The sequence below is a fragment of the Notothenia rossii genome (genome assembly GCF_949606895.1).
Source record: "Notothenia rossii genome assembly, chromosome: 9".
Lineage (NCBI taxonomy): Eukaryota > Metazoa > Chordata > Actinopteri > Perciformes > Nototheniidae > Notothenia > Notothenia rossii.
The window spans coordinates 73,684,592-73,706,897 of record NC_136907.1 but is presented as its reverse complement, the minus strand read 5'-3'; the positions used below and the strand labels follow the sequence as shown (position 1 = coordinate 73,706,897).

Below are 22,306 nucleotides of genomic sequence, written 5' to 3'. Positions count from 1 at the left end.
TTTACGAATAGTTTGTAATTCATTTATTAATGAGGTTGTGAACACTTTATAAATCATTAATTAAAAGCTTTTATAAGACATGAGATAAACAGGGCAACTGTGACCGGTTGCTTGCCAAATAGTGAGCCCAAACGTATCTGTATTGCTAAGCCTTATATTTGCTACCTAGCTTACTTCATCTTCTTCATCAGTCAGCATCCTTGGTGTTGTTCACAGAGTTGATTCTCCCCCCATCCATCTTGATGTTTCTTGGCATCTCTTATGAAATTTTTCTTAGTGAGTCATTTTTAACTGGCAAAAGGGAGCCTTGTTGTAAATTGTAAAACACATTCCAATTTATGAATGAGTTACTACCATTTCTAATTTGGTAAAAGGGAGCCTTATTTCCTTGGTAAGACATAATGTTACTCAGACTGGAAAGGCTTTGTGTATATCCTTGAACAAGCGTCCAAACAGTCCATCAGGGTGAGCCAAGCCAAGAGGACCATTCAAGAACCTTGAGGTGTTCCTCCAACAAACTCTCTGTACGGTTTCCTCTCAGTCTACGGACATGTCCTTTGACGGTCGACCAAGCTCTTTCTATATGTTGGATATGACTGCCGTGTGGGGGTTCACAAACCACCTGCTGTGGTTTATGGTGTAGTGGTTGTACCCCATGTTACTCAGCACTCTCCTGTATGCCCTCCACTCATCACTAATAACTTCCTGACTTAACATGCCGTCTAATCAGAGGGACAAGGGGGCATCTTGATCGTTTCTCCACTAGTTTCAACACTAGTCTCCACCTTTTGTCTTTAACTCATCATTTCGAAGAGCCATTTCTTCCTTCTCCAGGAATTTCCAAAGCGTCCACGTGCATACTAACAAAAAATAAATAATAACATCATCTTAGTTAACAACAAAATGCACACAAATGACAGTAAACATTGTTGCACATCATGTTTCAAAATGCCATACTTGTTTATTAGGTGCATTGTATAACATCATTTAAGGATCATTATACAGTAATGGTCCATATTGATTAAAAAAAGAAAAAGTATTCTCTTTTGCAAGAAAGCCCAGTCTATAACTGCCGAACATAGGAACTGGGCACAGTACCTTCTCCCAGACACAAATACTAGTTTACTTTATCAGCCTTGGTATTAGCAATGCTTACTATTTATTTGAAACCAATGTGGTAATACAATTAATAAAAAGAACAACTTTGGGTTCATTCTTCAGATATGACTGTGACGTTAACGTGCAAGCTCAATCATGAACTCCAGCTCAACCAACCATATTGTAATATCTAAGTAATCATCTTGAAATATGACATTATTTTTTGTAATATATACACATCTTATAGTGAGGTTAATTTCACATTCGCTCTTCAACACTACTTTGACGTTAGCTTGTCTAAATAATCGATCATAGCGAATTTAAATTAACCTTAGCTATGCATAAAGTTACCTACCTAATAAAATATCTCTCTAAATTACAAGGATTACCTTATTTTACCAACCTCAAACAGAAGCCGTTTATTCTACGGTATTATCCCACTTAATGCTTAACACTTCTCTATTACGTTTTAACTTGGATGCAACGATTAGCATCGTTAGCACAGATGTAGCAACCACTTGCTTACATGCTAACCCAAGCCTTAACATTAACTAACGTTAGCTGACTCAAAACATAAGCAATACATAAATACAGTACTCAAATTTCACATACCGCAAAACCGCATTCATGCACCGTCTGTTTTAACCGCAGAGCGAGTCACAATAGTCCGATATAAGCATTAAGAATAGTCCACAAGGCACCAGCACAACAAACATGGCCGAGTTCAAGTTATGTACCCCGGATGAGTTAAGCAGGCATAGCCCCTGTAGCATCACGGAGCTGCTAGCAGAGAGACAGGAAGCTAAAAGCAGCAGTCACTGGAATTACCTGTCACTCAATGGGACCACGTCCTAATTTATGCAAAACTTTAAGGCTAAGGGGGGGGGGGTCAACTCGGTGAACAACAGATACCAAGGATGCTGGCTGATGAAGAAGATGAAGTAAGCTTGGTAGCTTAGTCATCTTGCCAAATAGTGAACCTGTGTTGATGTATGTTAGAACTGGTTTATAAATGGTTCTTAAGGATTAATAAAGTGTGTACAACATAATTAATAACCTAATTATAAACCCTTTATGAATCCTTTATAAGGGTAGTCTTATTGTAAAGTGGTACCAACAAATTAAAGTTTGAGGCTGGTGAATATGATGGTCCTCTATTGTGTGTGTGTGTGTGTGTGTGTGTGTGTGTGTGTGTGTGTGTGTGTGTGTGTGTGTGTGCGTGCGTGCGTGCGTGTGTGTCTGTGTGTGTGTGTGTGTGTTTGGTTTCAGGCTCTTTGCATGTGACCCAGGGTCCCCGAGCTGCTAAAAGCACAACATTCAACTCAATTAGCGGCATGCATAATTGATAGCTGTCTGGGAGAGTATTTGTATTTACACTGGAATTAAAAGCCTCCGGTGTCAGCTGTCACATCTGAGGGGCGATAAGTGTGTGTGTAAGTGGTGTGTGTGTGTGTGTGTGTGTGTGTGTGTGTGTGTGTGTGTGTGTGTGTGTGTGTGTGTGTGTGTGTGTGTGTGTTTGTGTGTGTGTGTGTGTGTGGGTGTGGATGGGTGGGTGGATAGCGATGTCTGTGTATCCTAAGCTTAAATGAATTGCTGCTGCTGTGAGTTTCACGTTCGGTCTCCTTCTCAGCTGCAGTGCAAACTAAATCACAGCTAATCCACCTTCAAACACAGCGACACACTGAGTTGGGGTTAAGTAGTCCAGCATTATCTTGTTACCTGCTTCTCACTGAAATCACTTTGAAAAATAACACTTTCAGATTCAATTTATCTGAGTATTATTGTTCTCTCCTGGGCTTTTGGCACCAATACAAAAACAAAAGCTCGCTATACGATATATTAACATGATTTTACCCAAACAAAATTATATATTTAATGGCATTTAACCCTCAGATAATCCAGAGGTATAATCTAGCATATTACCTTACAAAATAGGCTATTTTTCTTTATGGATTTAAGTGTTATTCAGTCAATTTTAGAGGTCTTGGTAGCTGTTTCCATTCTTTAAGCTAAGCTAGGCTAACTAGCTGCTGGTATAGCTTCAAATGTTATTTACTGCACGGACATAAAGTAGTTATCAATCTTTTTATCGAACTCTTTACTTTCCACTATGATTTATTCAGTTACTTAATAAATGTTGTAGAAATGCAAGCAGCTGTGCAAAAATCATGCCTGAATAAAAAAGCCAAAAATTGGCACTTTTTTTTTTTTATTAGCGGCTGTCGAATCAGAAATAATAAACATTGCAAAAAAAGAGTGTCTCCTATTATCACATTTTCTCTCAATACATGTAATAATCAATTCTTATTTGGTGAATCAACTATTATTAATATTAATAGTATTATTAGTGCCATGAAAAACTTTTACTTTTCTTTCTGTATCTCTAATTGTTAATAAGGGCATATACGATTAGCTTTTCCTAAAGAAACCAACTGCCTTTGAAAGAAAACATCAAAAATATGTTTGAGTTAAAACATTTTTTTGAACAGATTTTTTAATAGATTTATAAATTGCCTCTTGGGCTTTTTCTCCACATAAGTTGTAGGTGAACAAATGATCTTAGTAGTATGATTTCTTTACACATTTTATAAGGAATTTAGCCTCGGTTTCCACGGAATGAGACAAGACTTGTGGAGTGAAAACAGATCAGCTTCATCACTGTGTAATCACCATCATGTCAAATGTGTCACTCTAACAGCCTCCTGAGTGTGTGTGTGTGTGTGTGTGTGTGTGTGTGTGTGTGTGTGTGTGTGTGTGTGTGTGTGTGTGTGTGTGTGTGTGTGTGTGTGTGTGTGTGTGTGTGTGTGTGTGTGTGTGTGTGTGTGCGTGCGCGCATGTGTGTGTGAGTGTGAGAGAGTATTGAGCAGCCTGTCGGATCCTCCAAGGTGACTCCCGTTGAGTGAAAAGCAGCCGTAGAGGAGTAAAGTGTTGCTCCTCTATTGAGTTCATCACCTTTTTGCTTCAGAGAGGAGAACACCTCCTGTCTCCTTCACTCCTCCTCTCATATCTCTGCCCTCTGATCACTCTAACACACAGAGTTCCTATTTCTTCCCGGCTTTTTCCTTTTTCCTTTTTCCTTGTGCTTCCTATCAGCTCTGACCCTTCACACCCTCACTTGTAATGATCGTAATACAAGCCTTTTTTTCTGCTACCCTTTTGTCACTCCCGGTAATAGCATCCATTGACCTGGACTCATCTCTGCTCACAAACAACTCACAGTGTAGTGCTGCAAATAAGAATTTAAGATTATCTCCCAAAGGTTTTTGGTGGATGATTCAATCAGTTGTTGGAATTGAAAACTGGAAAATACCCCATATCATTTCCAGGTCCGTTTTAATATCACTTAAAGGGGCCCTATTCTGCTCATTGCCAGGTTCATATCAGTATGTAGTGTCTCTACTGGGACATGTCTCCATGCTTTAATGTTCAAAAAGCTCTTTATTGTTCTCATACTGCCTGTGCTGCAGCACCTCTTTTCACCCTCTGTCTGAAACCAGAGCCCAGTCTGCTCTGATTGGTTAGCTGGCCGGCTCTGTTGTGATTGGTCAACCGTTAAGAGCTGTCCCGCCCCTTAGCCTATCATGTACAATGTGTTCGAGCGCTAGCCAATAGAAGTGCGAGTGTGTGGGAGAGTAACTTCAAAATCTATTTAACAAACTACAGGAAAGGGTAAACCCCCAAAAGCATAATAAGACCCCTTTAATTGCATGTTTTGTCCAACAAAAATACAAAAAAAAAGCCTATGAAAAACGCAATTTACAGTAACATCGGACAAAAAGATATTACAAAAATATAGTGACACAAACTGATAAATCAACTAAATAATTGACATTGGAAAAAAACATGAATTGCGGCTCAACAGATTAATATTGATTGTCAAAAGTGTTACTTTCAATTTGTTTTCAACAGATTGATTCATAAAAAACTTATGGGAAACTAGATTTATGAAGATTGTTCTTGATATTTTGTTTCTTGGAGATTTGAACCACTTTTGAAAGGCATTGTTTTACCCAACAAATCAGTGTCACCAATGTTGGTTTTGACCTGGGCTCCCTGTAGGGGGGAGAGACGCAGGGAGGTTGTAGGAAAGGGAGGGGGGAGGTTGAAGTGTGTGTGTGTGTGTGTGTGTGTGTGTGTGTGTGTGTGTATGTGTGTGTGTGTGTGTGTGTGTGTGTGTGTGTGTGTGTGTGTGTGTGGTTGGGGGTGAGATGAGATAGAGGGTTTAAGATCCGGTCCATCCATCCTTCAGTCCCTTCAGACTTGAAGTGGGCAGACTGATCTTTATTCATCTGACGGAGCGTCTTCCACTCTCGCTCCAATCAAGGTAACACGACCAATTTAATTATTATCACACAGAACGCTTTAATTAACTCGCTCTCTGCAAACGAGATGATTGTAAGGGGAGAATTCTTATAAGTGATTAGTGGAAATAGATCTGAAATGTGTCTGTGGACGTTTTGTGCTTGATGATGATTTTTTTTTTTATTGTAGCATTTAAAGTAATTGTTGTTATCATTAGACTAAACACACACACTGAGCTGTTCTCATCAAGGTTTCAATCTGTAGTTAACTAACAAAACAGCCAATAAAAAGTGAGGATGAAAATATCCTTTTTACATTTTACTCTTATTCCTTTTCAATCTCCTCTCAGCATGATTACACTTTTATTGCCGTGTCATGTTTTAATTCATGTTGTTTAAAGGCCTTTTGAAACCAGAAGTGTATTTGTATAAATGCCGCCCATAAAAGTAAAATGTCTCGCCTATAGTGTCCTGATAATGACCCTGCAATGATCATGTGTGAGTGCACTGCTGCACAGGGGGGAAAGGGAAATAAAATAAGAGGTACGGGGGAGACATCGTTTTTTTGTTGCTTCAAGATAAGAGGATATTACAGCTCGTGGAAGAGGGCTTATATAGAAGAGGAGACATCATTCAGCGGGGGAAAGGGTTATGTGAAGTACTTCTTCAAGAGATTAGTTTTCAGCCTTCTAGGGAAAATGGTGCTGCTCCGAATCTTCTGGGAAGGTCACTGTGTCTGTGGGCGGACAATGTGTGTGTTTATGGGAGGAAATAGTTGTAAAAAAATGTAGAAAACAAAACAAAATGTGCAGAAAGTGATGCTTTCACACATTCACGTAATCCGAAATCCACTATTACATTTAATTTCAAGCACATTATGAGCTGACAAAGATCTATAAACGTTATATTTATTTACAATTATGTTTGGTATTGATAGGAGACTTTGCTCTGGGTTTAGATTTATCATTAAATGAATATGTGTGAAGATAATTACATTTGATCAGTGATATTAAGTGCAGAAGTTGAAGTGATCGATCACATCTGTGCTGAGTTCTAATGGCTAATTTAACACCACAGCTAATTCATAATTCTTTTAAGCTATTTTAAACCTTTTATTGCTTCCGTAACGTTTCAGATGCAGTGCAGCTGCAGCTCCTCGGCAGCGGGACACCTTTCATCGCCTTACTGGAGTCGAAGTAAGAGTGTGTTTATTCTCTGTCATTTATTTACATAATGTGGGTTTGTGTGGGATGTCGTTTGTGTGGGTGATTGTTCATTTTTGGTAAGAATTATTATATATTGCAGTGTGTTGCAGCCTGTGCAGAGGCACGATAACCATAAAAACAAAGCAACAGTCAAATCATCCCTGACAAATAAAGCAGAACACATATTTGAAAATAACACATTTTTAAGTTGCCCTATTTTGACCTGTCATTTTTTGCGCCCCACTATTCTTTACTTTAATTATTGCAACTTATTTTGGAGGGATTGTATCCACTGTGGCATGTGTTGGATTTTACAGCTGTATATATGTCTAAACTCCTTTGTTCACTGTCAGGTAGTATAATCTACATCACTGCATCCTACTGTATAAAATCATATATATATATATTCGTCAATTTAGCATTGCAAGAGTCCCTCGACGAAAAGCCAATTGGATAATTCCATTTTCAACTATTGCAGAAAATACGATCTTTGGCAAACGCTCGTTCATGACACTTTCAAGTCTAGTTCAGCCGGATAATCTCCACATATCAACACTACTCGATTTCTGAAGCGTAAATGCAATCGCCAGAAGTAAATAGCTAACGTAAGGCTAAAGAGGAACTACAGCACGGCCACATGACTTCACGTCAACACCGCTAAGCTAAAGGCGGCTAACGTTTTGCATGATGACGTTTAATTGTCTCATTTACGCACTCGTTTGCAACCAACGTATTTATTGACACTTAAAAAGCTTCAGACATTCTGTAAATACTCTTCAGATTGTGTTAACAACAAAACTATTTCAGGGATCTTACCAAAAAGATGTACAAAAATCATTGGTAAACATTTTGGTAAAATGCCAACTCATCTCTGGGTTCAAGGACTCATTCCTGTATCCCTCTATCGTCAATGCAATAGTTGATTTATCTTAAGCTCTCAAAGAAACACTTCATCCTACAATTTTTTACCAACATACTGAACAAACACATCTGGAGTGGAGACACATAGTTTTCAATGGATAGTTCGGAGATGAACAACTGTAACCTATAAAGCAGGGCTATTCAACTACACATTCAGTTGGGCCAGATTTTATAACTACAAAATTCAGCTGGGCCAGACATTCAGCGGCCTGTAAAAAGCGGGTAGTGACACATTTTAAACAAACAGATATTACTGCGATGAAAAACATGCAATTTTTATTCATTGTTCATCTCACAAAGGTAGGTCAAAAAGTGCATAAAAACACAACAAATTAGCATTAATTTAACAGAATCTGAAAAAAAGTGCACAGTTGTAGCATTACATTTGTTTGCTTTCGAAGTCAAATATTCAGGTTATGTTTTTTGAACCAGGCACATCACAAAGTGCATTTACTGAATACAATAAAAGCAGTCTTAATAAATGTCCTCACATACAAAAAAAACAGCTAAAGAGCTCCAATGCAACAAAAAGAGGTAGTACTGTAACAATACTATTTTTTCACTTTTCTAGTAATAACAAAAAAATCATACGTTTTGGTCACATTTGACCCAGACACATTACAAAGTGCACATAAATGAATACAGAAAGAACTGTCAAACCCTTCAGTGCACAAACCCATAACAAGGGATAAGGATAACTAACATATGAATGAATACTACACTACACGTCTACTATAGTAAACTAGGTGCTTACTATCACCTCATTTGTGATTTGTCATCGCTGACTTTCTCAATGGGAGAAGGGACATTTTTTGTGTTTTTCATGTTTTTAACAAGAGCAGTGATTTTTGGCTCATAGGATGTCAATACATTCCAAAGACATTGGTGAAGAGTGCCGTCAGTCAGGGAGCAGCGAGTGCTACTTTTGATTGAGTTCATGTGTGAAAAGCTTGATTCACATGTGTATGTTGATCCAAATATACTGAGCACACAGATCGCTACTTTCTGAACGTTAGGGAACTGCTGTTTTTTGACATCACTCCAAAACTTCGCTGGCCCGTTAGTGCGCTGCATGTCAATAAGTTCCAGTGTATATTTCCCCTTGCAGGGGACCACTTCCTTTGCTCCGGTTGATACGTCCCCCTCTATTGCAACAGTGAAGGGGTCTCTGGTAAAGCCCATCATCACGTCTGTGGGCAGAGCAAGTCCATCCAATCGAACGGCAAAGTTCTCTTTCAACCTCGCAATGAAATCTGTCATCACATCCGTGATTTGTGCCGGAGATGTGATGTGTTTGGGGAGCGTCGGAAAATGCAGCATCCGACCCGTGCTCAAGTCGGTCGCGAAAAGGTCCAGCTTGACTTGGATCTGCTCCACAAGATCAATTACCGTTTTGTCTCTGTTTACGCTTCAGGGTTGAGAGAGACATGTTTTAGAGTTGCTATCATAGGACCACCGTTACTAGCACCACTAGATTCACTTTCAAAAAACGTGCTGCGTTGTGGTTTGGTGGTTTCTATGCAATGCGGAGTGTTGCGTTCATGGTCTGTACTAGTGTAGGAATTTGGCTACGGGAGGCTGGGCCACTCGGGAGTTGGTTCTGGGCCGCATCTGGCCCGCGGGCCGCCAGTTGAATAGGCCTGGTATAAAGTAACTTAAGCTTTGAGATAAATGCATGTCAAAAGTACAATGTGCACCTCTTTGAAGCAGTGGAAGTATGAAGTTTCATGTAATGAATACACCTTGCGTTAAGGACAGTACTTAAGTGTACTTAGTAACTTTTCCCCCCTCATAGCTTATTTCACTATTGTCAAACTGTCACCGCCAACAGAGCAGATACTGTTCTGCTAGGTTAACTCATGTCAAAGTAAACAAAAAAAAAAACTTAAATGTCAAAGTAAACAAAATAAATAATTTGATTCTAGTGGAAGTTACGTAATTCAAGTTTGTCTATCCCACAGTTAAGGTTAGACTAGCAACATTTAGTTATTTAGTATTTCATCGTTATCTACTCAACTTACTTACCACTGTCTTGTTTTTTTCTCTCATCTTCATCTTTTTTCTTCTTCATTTTTTCGCTTCCAGAAAGATAATTTCTCTTCATTTTTCAGTGCCTTTCCTTGTCATCAGGATTATTTTGTAGACAATCATGCACGCGATTTGCAACACTGAGCGGAGTGAGCCTGGATAAGGTGGGGCCCCATTAGGGAGGTCTCCTACTGTCTGTCATTGCAAACGTTGCGCATTGCCCCACTCACTCACTCAAATTCAGTTCATCTACAATAATGGGGCCCCCACTATTGTAGATGAACTGAATTTGATGAAGGCTTATGGCAATGTATGATGTCTGTTTGATTGTATTTTTTGTATAATTTGTTGTAATGAATTTTGCATTTCGTTTTAAAGATGTGTCGCCCTTCGTGGGCCCCCTACTGGTCTGGGGCCCCAAGCAGTTGCCTGCCTTACCTGTCCGCAACCGGCGGCCATGCAAACATCTCGTCTTTACAAACACTTGATTTCCCAAACATCGTGTCATTAAGATACGAATTATGCATTTTCTCACGTTAAATTGCAGCTTTGTTTCATGAGCATAACCAAACAAGCAGGATGTGAGGTGCATTATGCTGAATACACTTTATTCACATCTAAATGAAAAATATACAGATATCTGTTTTCCTCTGAGAAACTTTGTAACACATAATCATGTTGTGAACATAATGAGCTTGAAATTGTTTTTCTCTTAATGGAGAAGCGATTAGTTTTGCTCAAAAGAAAAACAAAGCTTGATGATCACCACAAAAGATAATAGCATGAATAATTAAACATGCTCTGTATCGGCTCTGGCTCTGGATAAAGTGTCAATTTTGACTGGTGAAATGTTTCATATTTCAATGTGTTGTCAACAACCAATTTATAGTCATTTGGGACATTGTTGTTATACAAACGAACAAATAATACAGATGCAGGAATCTCTGCACATAAGTCTAATTGGAGCTTAAACCAGCGACTCAGCAGATCTGGAATGATAAGATTTGAAGCAGATGGTATAGACAATGGTGCAGCAAGCAAGAATATGTAGCTTACTGTATATCCCAAAATGCCGTAGCTTCATCTTGCATCTGGCGCCTTGCTTGCTACCTTTTTTACAGAGTTTCATAGTCGAAAGGTGCAAATGCTTTAAAACGGCCCCAACACTTACATTTTAAACGTGTTGTCTTGGGCCGTTGTAGCGTGTTTACACCTGTGGGCCACCTTAGGTTAATGCCCAGATACGTTACACACTTCTGGGTCATAAACGGAGTTTGAGAGAGGGATACGAAAACCAATTTCCCCCTGGGATTACCAAAGTATTTCTGATTCTGATTTTGATTCTGATTGGAGTTACCAAGTAGTAGCTCCTGGCTCAAAACACAGGCAGCGCAAACAACAGTACAATTCAGAAACAATTGGTACACAAGCAAATACAAGATTAGCAGTATCACCATAACCATGGATTAATCTGGTGATGTAGTAGGGTGTAGAAATAAATATTAGAGCAATAGCAGACACAGATTTCCTCTTAAAAACAACAAATCCCTGTCATTACCGTGTTGTGCATTACTGAGCCTGTTACCTCAGACTGTTTGGTTGCTACTGACCGGTGGCGGATTTAGGATTGTAGGAGATCCGGGGCTTAGCCCAGGAGTTGTTGGGGGGTGCAGGGGTAAAGTGCTATTTTTTTACAACTGGGGAGTGGACCGAACATCCTTTAGGGGGGTCCGTGGGCATGCTCCCCCAGGAAGATTTTTTTTTACATATTGAAGTTAAAAGCATCAATCTGGTGCACTTTGAGAGCAACATTAACCCTACCTTAATAATACCTTAAAGCGGACAAAAGGCACTCGAGAACACTTATTCATTAACATCCTTTAATGAAGCAAACTAATGCCTTAACTCACTCAAATACAGTCGAGTTTTAAAGGATGCGGATAGTCTCACCTTGATTCTGGCGCATTGCTTATCGTTTTATAGATCTATTCTCATCCACCATCTTTGTTTGTGACGTAAAGAGTGTAAGAGTCACGTTTCTGAATCGGACACTCTGAGTGGATGCAGTCACAGCCAATCGGAGTCTGATTCAGAGGGTTGCCTGTCAGTTCCGTTGCCTGTCAGTTCCGTTGCTATTGTTCCGTTGTTAAGTGTACTGAAACGAGAGCCGGTATAATTCCAAAACAATATAAAAATTGGAATACGTTATTTTAGTGTCTTCAAGGTAGACTGAGGTATGAAGGGTTAACGTTACATCTTAGGATAATTTTTAGTCATGTTCTGTATACATACTAACATATAAGGGTATACTTAGTGTGGTTACTCCATGTTTACTAGCTATAACATTAACATTACATCACTCTTTTTCACTTCTTACTCAGTCAGCCAGAGTGCAGATATCACCATTAGATTCACAAACCTGAAACATCATCCATTTCTTCACTGCTGGTGATGACATTATTGTCAGCTGCTGATACTGCTGCTGCTGCAGCTTGTGGCGCCTTTTTCAATGAAAATAACTTTCTAATATCCATAACTTTATTGGCTATTAGCTTAAAACTCGTCACGCACTAGCAGAGCCATATGGCGCTGGGCACTAGGAAGGATCATTTCTTCTTCAGGGCAGGGAAGGCTACGCAGTACGCAGGCTACTGCCCCGCAGCGGCTGCCTCTCTGGTGGACTCCGGTACTGCACATTACTCCCGAGACGTTTAAAAAAAACTTTTTAAAAGTGGAACATCCGGGGCTTTTCAGAAAACATCCGGGGCTTGAGCCCAGGTAGCCACCTCCTAGCACTGCCACTGCTACTGACTTCTTAACTCACCAAGGACACTTCACGTATTCATGGACCGACGGCAGTGCATTAAACAGCGGTCTGTCACAGATTAATATACAGTAGGGATACCACTAAAATGGATATTTGGCATTTAAATAAAGGTTGTTGTCTAGGGTGTTCCCGTTTAACTGGCTGGTGTATAATAAAAACAGGAAACACTCTGCATGTATAAGTGTTGAGTCAAGTTGGCTGCAGAGATTTTTAGCTAGCTCACCCTTTAGTTGATAAGTTGTTTTTTAATGGATCTATGGGGCATTTTAGCTCCCCATGACCACCCGATGCTCTGCTATTGCTGTTTGAATAGATTGTCTCTTTTTTCCACCAATGCGACGTGTTGAAATGTTTGTTTACCAAAACTGTTTAATCATATTTTTCTATGAATCCATACATTGTGCCTTTAAGCAATAAGTGGCATGTCCTGACCGTGACCCCCAGTCGTTAACGCTTCTTCTTCCAAGCAGTTGGCTGCAGAGACGTTTAGGTAGCTAACATTGCCGGAAAACTATCGGGTATGTAATGTGTCGCTTTAATCACGTTTAACCTCAGGAAAATATGCTAAAATGTTCCTAAGAGTGTGGGCCCCATTTACTGTTTTTTGTGACAGTTGATCAATGAGGACTGTCCACGACACTATAAACAAATAAACTAAACTATTTTTGTATGAATCTATACATTGTGCCTTTATTTACTTGTCCGTGCCCCCCAGTCGTTAACGCTTCCTCTTCCTCCTGTCTCCCAGCAGTGCTGTTCCCCGATTGGGCCTACAGACCCTCCTGGTCCCCGGGGTCCAGGCAGGTCCAGCTGTGGCACTTCCTGCTGGAGCTGCTGGGGGGGGCGGAGGCCGGGGCCATCGGCTGGGGGGGGGAGTGGGGGGAGTTCGTGATCCGGGACCCCGAGAGGCTGGCCAGGCTGTGGGGGGAGAGGAAGGGAAAACCTCACATGAACTACGACAAACTCAGCCGTGCACTCAGGTGATGAGACGACACGATACTGACACACATTTAGTCAAAGTCAAGTCAACTTTATTGCCAACCTTTCAGTTTGTGTATACAGACAGAGAGATTGAAATACCGTTTTCCCACAATCACGAATACAAATGATACAAATATGAAAATATGTATAAAAATATGTATTTTATTTACTCTTGTTTTGTACTTAAGTATACTGTGTAACTACTTGAGTATTTTAAATGTCATGCTTACTTAGCTTATTCTTCTACTGCAGTACACATATTGTTCTTTTTACTTCTCGACATTTATTTGCCAACATTAGTTACTAGTTACTTTTCAGCTTTATATTATAAATACAAAACTTACTAACTTAGGAATGATAGTTTGTATATGGAAGTATATTTTGTTTTTAATACTTTTTTACGACAAACTCAGCCGTGCACTCAGTTGATGAGACGACACGATTACTAGTTACTTTTCAGCTTATACATTTATAATATATAATAAACAACCTAGGAATTATGAATTAGGATGTCAAATACAAATATATTATTTCAAAAATTGCCATTCTGCATGAGTATTGTAGTTTTGGTACATTTAAGTATTTTTTGTTTTTAATACTTTTCTACTTACAGTAGAAACCAAGAAAAAACAAATGTGGGACTCTAACTTGTAACAGAGCATTTCTACACTGTGGTATTACTTATTTTACTTTAAGGAAAATACTTTTTTCACCTCTGATGACACACACACACACACACACACACACACACACACACACACACACACACACACACACACACACACACACACACACACACACACACACACACACACACACACACACACACACACACACACTGTTCTCTAACCATAACGTGTAATCCTTTCTCTCTGTGCAGCTTCTCCCTCAGGCTGCAGATGTAAATAAAATGTTCTCCTCGCTAACATATGTTGTCAAATTAAAAAAGTAAAATGCCCACAGATGTAATCTTGTAACACATGGCACACACACACACACACACACACACACACACACACACACACACACACACACACACACACACACACACACACACACACACACACACACACACACACACACACACACACACACACACACACACACACACACACACACACACACACACATTCAGTCTGACAGAGAGAAAATATTTACTTCCAGATACTACTACAACAAACACATCCTGCACAAGACCAAAGGGAAGAGGTTCACCTACAAGTTCAACTTCAGCAAACTCATCCTGGTCAACTATCCGGGATATCCTCCTCCTCCACCTCCACCTCCACCTGGCCATCAGGTCATCTCCACACGTCTACATCTCATATCACAGATTAAAGAGGCCCTACTATGCTTTCTGGGGTTAACCCTTTCCTGTTATTCTGTTATATAGATTTTTGTGCATGTGAATGGTCTGCAAAGGCTACAATCACAAAGTTTACTCACTATGTAACACTGAAGCTTCTATTACCTAGCGCTCCAACTCATTCGTGATAGGCTAAGGGGGGCGGGACATCTCTAAGCGGTTGACCAATCACAACAGAGCCGGCCAGCTAACCAATCAGAGCAGCCTGGGCTCTGGTTTCAGACAGAGGGTGAAAAGAGGTGCTGCAGCACAGGCAGTATGAGACAAATAAAGAGCTTTTTGAACATTAAAGGATGAAGACATGTCACAGTAGAGACACACAATACAAATATGAAATTGAGCAGAATCGGGCACCTTTAAAGGACTACACTGTTTGGAAAAATGCCATATTCCGTTAAACATTAAATCATTTAAAAACTAATTTTCTCACCACATAAGCGGCAATTTAACACAAGTCCCTCTGAGAAGAATTGTATTCCAAAAAAAATAACTTTAACAGCATTATTCAATAAAAATGAGCCGACTTTAATAGAATAATTACCATAACTTTATAATCTAATACAAAACTGGCAGATTTGAATAGAAATAATTATGGAAATGTTATCATTTATTATAAAAATGAGTGTCTGACTGATGCTGTAAGGTGAGGGGGAGTGAGCGTTTTAAAGTAATATCATGTTCAAGCAAACGAACAGCTGAGGTTATCCGTTAGAAAGCTATTTCAAATTGTACCATTTTTAATTGAAATCCAGTTTTGGAATAAAACTCTTGATATCATGTATTGTAATTAGGTTTTGATTATGCTCCAGTGTACCGAACATCAGGAACACCTTCACTTTGTAATGTCTTAATCATCTGAAGTGCTGCTTTCCTCTCTAATGATCTACATATTAAATAAGTCACTCATATATTCCTGGTGTTCTTGATATTTCAGATATGTTATTAAAGGATGCATGTTCACATATCAATCATCCCTTCATTTCATTCTCCATGGGTCCAGCAGCTGCAGAGCGCTCCTCTTCCTCCTCATCTTCATCCTCTGCTCCCTCCTGAGCGTGGTCTTCCTCTGTGTTCAGGATCCAGGTCGCTGACAGGTAACAAACACACCTGCACATCAGGAACATCTGCAGAGCTAAAATCATTGATTTATTCTTATTGTGGCTGTGTATTTAGTCTGTCTGAGAGCGAATGCATAATGAAACACAAATATTGGATCAAAGAAGGAAAAACGTAATTTATCTGTCTTTGTGTCTACAAATCCTTTGACTATCAAAGCCTACAAAGTGTAAATAGCCCAAAGCCCATTGTTAACATAACAAATGGATCACACGGTTCAAAGGGTTGAAATGAGAGGCACCCAATCAAAGTCAATCAAAGTCAATTTTATTGTCAATCTCAAAATATGTTTGTACACAGAAAGATCGAAACACTGTTTCCCACAGACACGAGGTATAAAAAAACACACACATTAAAATGCAAGAACACTCAATAATTACAAAAAAACACAAAATAACCGTTTACTTCAAGTAAGCAGGATAACAGTGGAAACAAATATTCAAAGAGGAAAACTAACAATCAAATAGAGAAAAGTATATAATGGTGTTACTAAAGGAAGGGATGTAAGGAACACTCGATTATATTTACAAGGAAAATAAATCATAAATAGATCGTAAATATTACGTTTTATTTACTATCTCTGCTACTGCTGCTGCTGCTGTGACTGAACGGAAGAAATACAAATACAATGTGAGAAAACTGAAACCATAAACCGTTTCCTTTGTTCATGCTGCATTACATAGACATACTAACCACACACTTGCACCAATGTACACATGCAAGCTTCATTCTTTTGTGAAGGATGGCGTAGAAATCTCCTTTGAGCAAATGGTACCGAATTGTTTATTTGTTCGGGACTATTTTCAGCCATGGATTGATACACATTTGGGGTTTTAATTAGTATTTACAACATATATTTGGTCCCTGTTCAACAAGAAACATGTGACATTAATTGATGAGTTTTTATATTTTCGGACAACAATGGGATCAACTGCAAGAAGAACAGAGATATTTAAACAATACTTAGTGTAGCGGCCAAAGTCATATAGAACCAAAACAGATAATTAACTTAAAATAATACAGCCGCTGAGGCACTAGTTAACGGGTCTTACGCAGGGCAATGATGCAGGTCCAGACAAGAACCTCCATTTGTGAATTTTATTCCATTAACAAAGTACAATGAACACATTTCCTATATCTCTTTCCTTAAAGAGCATCTTGCAGGTTTTTATTTTTTCTACATTTATGCTTAAACTTGCTTGAAAATTACAATTAAAAAAGTGAATGCAGGATTTGATATGTTTTACGAGACATAAGGGCAGGAATTCAGAGGGAAAGGAGCAATTTTGAGCTCTGCTCTTAAAAACGGCTTTTTTTTAAGGTCATACGTCAAACGCGTCATATTACATCACGCAGGGGACACATCTCCGCTCTCTGACCGCGGGTATAGTAGAGTTGCGTTGAGTAGAGTGGTTGTGTTTTAAGGAGCTGGTATTTTTCGATAGTTTTACATTGTATTTCACCATTTGTAATCATGGTGCAGTATTGTGTTTGTGCAGGTTGCACAAATACCAGCCTGTCAGGAGATCGAGTCCACAGTAAAAAGGACCGGAGCTAGCGTTCGTTCCTGGGTGCGTTGTGCATCCACCTCCCTGCAGCACATACTCTCCACAGCTTTATCAGGAAACCGTATTACTTCTGTCTCCCCCCCACCCCCCCTTCGCTGCTCTCTCTCTCTCTCTCTCCCCTCCGGTACTGTGTGGTTTGTGTGTGCGTGGTGGCTGTCACTCCCGGCTCCCGGCTCAACCTCCACTCACCTGCTGCAATCAGCTGTGCACCCTCCCCGACTACACACCTGCTTTCCATCAAGCCATTTACAACGACATATCAACGGAGGCTCCAAAACCTTTCTCCGCCAGATCGTCAAGTATCAGCCGTATCTCGCGTCTCTCCTCCGGTAGACAGCACCGTAGTGTGGAGTTGCATTAGGTAACGCGAGATACGGCTGATACTTGCGCATTAGTTTCTGTTATGGATCAGTATCAACAGTCCTGCCAGTAACGTTACTATATTATCAATGCTACTTTAGTTATAGCCTGATATATGATAGCTAACTTTACAATGTTGTGATGTGACGTTAGCTAACATTCTGTAGCTAACGCCGGTCACTCACCAAGATAGCTGCCCAGTTCTCCACTGGTTCTCCTCACACCACAGCTCAATTTCTCTCCGATGGCCGTTATTTCTTCTAATCCTTGGCTGCTCCTGGTCTCTTGGACGCCTAGCAGGCTCATAATTATAAGGTTGTGGTCCGTCATATGCATTCGAATATTCATGTTCAACTTCTTCTGTGTCGAAACTAGCATTGGGATCCATGTTTATTAATACGTTACACCGGCCGCTCTCCCCCTTGTGTCCCCCGTGTTACGTCACACTCGGGAGGTCACGTGCCGAGGCTTTCTTATGCGGAAGTGAACATTTCTTAGAAAAACGACGCCAGATGTCACTGTAGTGTATATTTCTGTATATTTTTTTGAAAATCTAGTGTATTCATCATTTTCCTACACATTTATTCACAGGTTTCTTTAACCTGGAAGTTGCTCTTTAAGCCTTTCCTATGGCTTTCCCTTGTGTGGCTCGAAACACCCTGGTAAAAAACCGTTTGACTCCTTGTGCTCTGGCTCCCACCACCCACCTGTCTCCAATATATACAATAACACCAGGTGCTCTGATCCACCAGTGCCCAAAACATGCCTTCAAAATAAAAGCATAGAAACTACTTTAACCTATGACACTAATTAAGAATACATATAAATAAATGATAATAATAATAATAATAATAATAAACACTATAAAACAGCAAGAAAATACATAAACTATTATATAATATAAAGAGATATCTCCAACACTTAGTTTGGTACAGTCCCTCGTTGGATCCTCCTAATGCACTGGAGAAAATGCTGTTCCAAAAATAAGGTAAACAATAATGAAAACAAGCTGTTTTCACTTGGAATAAGTGCATGCAAAAGTCTGCCAATAGAACAAGTGGAAATGTGTTTGGTAAGATTTCTTGAAATAAGAAGGGATATTTAGATAAATCAGATCTTGATATTAGCTGGAGAACTCATTTTGAACTATATTTGACCAGAATCAGGAAATGTTGTGTTACAAAATAAGCCGCAAATGCTCAAAAGTGTTTTTTTTTCTGATGTCAGTTGGTGATTTTCTAATAAATATGTAAACAAATATGTGTTTCATCTGAGATGGAACTCAAAATAAGATGTTTTGACTTAACGAGTTGATGCATTGTCTAAAAACAAGACCCGTTATCTCACTGCAGTGTTACTTCTGAAGTTATATGTCTAGACTAGATACTAGACCGATATACTTGGCAATATTTTTTTGTGGTGTGTTCAGTAATTACAGTTTTAGCTGGATATCAGAATGCTTTCCCCTCATATTTACTAAACTTCACATCACTCACTCTCAAATGCTCGTTCGCTGCAAAATCCTAGTGTGTTGAAATCTCAGTGAGTCCAAGTCACAATAAATTGCTCTCCTGGTTTGCCTCACTGGTTTTTCTTTCTTGTTCAAGGTGACATGAGATGTGTGAAGTAATGCTAGGATGAAGTTCAATCTTGACCTTGAAGACAAATTCAGTTTTTCTTTTAAAGAAATCATGAATAAAGTATCTGGGGTGTAACTGTGGAATCTTTTGAGGGTGAATATCAAAGGGGAATGTTCTTCTTCTGTCTTGAAAGTTGTTAGAAAATGCAGGCTTTTTTATTTTTTATATTTGGTTTTAATTCCCCTTACTACAAATGTAATGAAATAGAGGCAACAGAAAGTTTGATATAAAATACATGAATGAGATATTTCACATTCTTCCTCTGCAGAGAGTTTATTGGAAAACAGTGAACCTTGAGTTTGTTTTGATCAAACTAACAAGGTCAAGAATGAACTTTTAAGCTTTCAACTTCTTATTTTTCACTTTTCCTTTATTACTTTCACCATACAAGGTAAAATCTGTGTTATACAGACTGTAATGTTCAGCATAGCCAAAGAGAAAGAGACATTTTGCTGCGAAGGACTTAAACTTGATTAAAGTGGGGTTGGATGAGGTCAGGATTTCTTACAGTAGATGACACACACACACACGCACGCACGCACGCACGCACGCACGCACGCACACACGCACACACGCACGCACGCACGCACGCACGCACGCACACAGTTTGGAGAAACAGACAGGAGTATCAGCAAGGGAACAAAGCCATTATTCTGTGAGAAAAATGTCTGCAGTGCCTAAACTATAATATTTAACTTTTTTTTAATCTTGGCTTTGTCCAAAAGTCACCAAATCTGCGTATACCAGCAACTCTTAAACTTACTTAATAACATGTTACATATTGTATGCTCAGTACAAAGTTATATTAAGCATACATCATTTCCAACTAAACCTGTATAAAAACCTCCTTTACCTTCCTGACTAACAGCCAATCAGATCATGAACTGAAGTTATCTATGCTCTCTTTGAAGCCACTAGACTCTGATGACAAAAACAACTATTTAAAGTCATCGGGAAAGTCTATCGTTAAAACATTACAAATAGTGTAAACTGAAGACGATTTTGATTATTTAAGTTGTCTAAAATATGCATTGCTGTTGCTCCTGTCCACAGCAGTGCATTGCTTTTCTTCACTCATGTCTGTTTTACTGACTATGTATACATTTCTCATGCAACCCTACTTTGAAACATCCAAATGTATGTCTTTAAGCCCCATTTACCCCCGAAAGATCAATATAACAAATCGTTTTTTATACAAATGCTACATTTACATGTATCTGAGTTCCTGCTGTCTTATTTTTCTTCTTTACTTGCTTGTAAAGCTCTTTGAGCACCAGGAAAAGCGCTATATAAATAACATGTATTATTATTATTATTATTATTATTATTATTATTATTATTATTATTATTATCATTATTATTAAGAAACGTTAAACTCATTATTTTGCCCTTTGACTCTCTCTCTTTTCCTGACAGCAGTCCATCCCATGCCTCACCCCTTCCTGCTCCCATGCTGCCTCCCTAAGCCCATCTCGATGCCCCGGGCTCTCCACGGTCATTTCCCCTTCTCCTCTCCCCCTTCACATCCGGGGGTCAACTTCAGGGAGTCGGGCCTCCCTTCTCACCCCTCGGACCTTCACATCGGCGCTAACGGCTGGCAGCAAAAGAGCCTGGCAGGATGGGATCTGAGCCGCATCAGCCGAAGCCTGTTTGGAGAAGTGAAGCAAACTGAAGAAGAAGAAGAAGAAGAAGAAGAGAGGAATGTGGGGGACAGAGAGTGAGGAAGAGGAGCAACAGATGGACTGATTTACCTCTTCAAATCTCTTGTCATTTTGTGTAACTGTACAGTATAGTTTATTATTCAGATTATTTATTAAGTTGGACCATGATGTGAGTGTGTGTGTGTTTTTGATATAAACTACTGAAGAAGTCACTTCTCCTCTGAAAGCACTTACTCCACAGTTGGGGAATTGCACTTGTAAACAACATTGCATTTGAGTTAATAAAACACTGCACTCAACTTGCATTATTCAGATGTCTGTTTTGCATTCTCCCTCCTACGACGTCTACATAAATAACAATAAGAGCTGCATGAATGAATGAAGGATTGATGCATTCAAAAAGACACTGTGAAATGTTCATGTAAGGAAAGTTTCACGTCTTCTTTGCAGCATCAGGACCAGCTGCTGGTGGCTGAAGTTTCCACTCCGACACCACAGGGGGCAGTCGCATCTCAACACACACTTTCTTTACAGCTCAGATTTTCCCGGGAGAGAGTTGGAGCAAAGATGTCCAAGAAAAAAGAGGGGTCACTCTGTGGTTATTTTCGGGAACCCTAACTCCAATTCAGATTAGCCTATGGGAAGTCAAGTCAACTTTATTGTCAATCTTTCAGTTTGTGCTTACAGACAGAGACATCGAAATACCTTTTCCCACAATCCCGAATAAGAAAATACAAATATGTATAAAAATATGTATATATACGCATTCAACAGACACATTTGTACATATGCACATATTAAGACCTAAATAAAAGCACAACAATCAATATATATACAAAATAACAGTCACTTCAATAACTTTGAGAAATGTGCATTAGTGCAAGACTGTTCATAGCAGCGTAAAAAGTGTAAAAAAAAGAACATAGGCAGTTACATTTCTAAATAACGTCTTTATATGTTATATTTGTTCAATGTGAGGGTTTACCCATAGACTATTTAGAATTGAAGGGGTTTTTCTTGTTTGAATGTTTTGGTTATTTAAATCCTAATAAATAGCACAATTACAATCCCAATACCAGTGTGTTATCTTTTAAAATTGAAATCTGTTAAGAGAAAACTGAAAACAATGATATTCCTTTCTATTTACATAAGTGAATTTCGAGGCTACAACATATGAACTTTTTCAAAACCAAGTCAATCTAACAAAACTAGAGCAAAAACAAAATCTTTTATC

At 39.2% G+C, this 22,306-nt stretch overlaps 1 protein-coding gene and 1 long non-coding RNA gene across 4 annotated transcripts in view; one reads left to right on the top strand and one right to left on the bottom strand.

Moving 5' to 3' along the window:
- Positions 1-22,306, bottom strand: part of LOC307020224 — a 411,310-nt gene that overhangs the window by 10,741 nt on the left and 378,263 nt on the right. The gene's annotated exons all lie outside the window — the stretch shown is intronic.
- LOC307020210 (uncharacterized protein) lies at positions 1,896-21,383 on the top strand. 3 transcript variants are annotated; one of them, XM_079651442.1, is made up of 6 exons: positions 1,896-2,039; positions 6,535-6,595; positions 13,129-13,360; positions 14,526-14,661; positions 15,731-15,821; positions 20,828-21,383. In XM_079651442.1, exons 1-6 carry the CDS (start codon positions 2,016-2,018, stop codon positions 21,130-21,132), a joined length of 849 nt encoding a protein of 282 aa, XP_079507568.1. In that variant the 5' UTR covers positions 1,896-2,015; the 3' UTR covers positions 21,133-21,383. The 3 variants fall into 3 exon arrangements, with proteins under 3 accessions (XP_079507568.1, XP_079507569.1, XP_079507567.1); XM_079651443.1 differs by having other exon boundaries at positions 15,728-15,821; positions 20,831-21,383; XM_079651441.1 differs by having other exon boundaries at positions 15,728-15,821.

Bases quoted from the DNA above. Each gene is read 5' to 3' on its own strand.
- LOC307020210 (XM_079651441.1), top strand. From the start codon at position 2,016: ATGCTGGCTGATGAAGAAGATGAA. The intron at 2,040-6,534 runs GTAAGCTTGGTA...GTAACGTTTCAG, and splicing joins TGGCTGATGAAGAAGATGAA to ATGCAGTGCAGCTGCAGCTC. The intron at 6,596-13,128 runs GTAAGAGTGTGT...CCTGTCTCCCAG, and splicing joins ATCGCCTTACTGGAGTCGAA to CAGTGCTGTTCCCCGATTGG.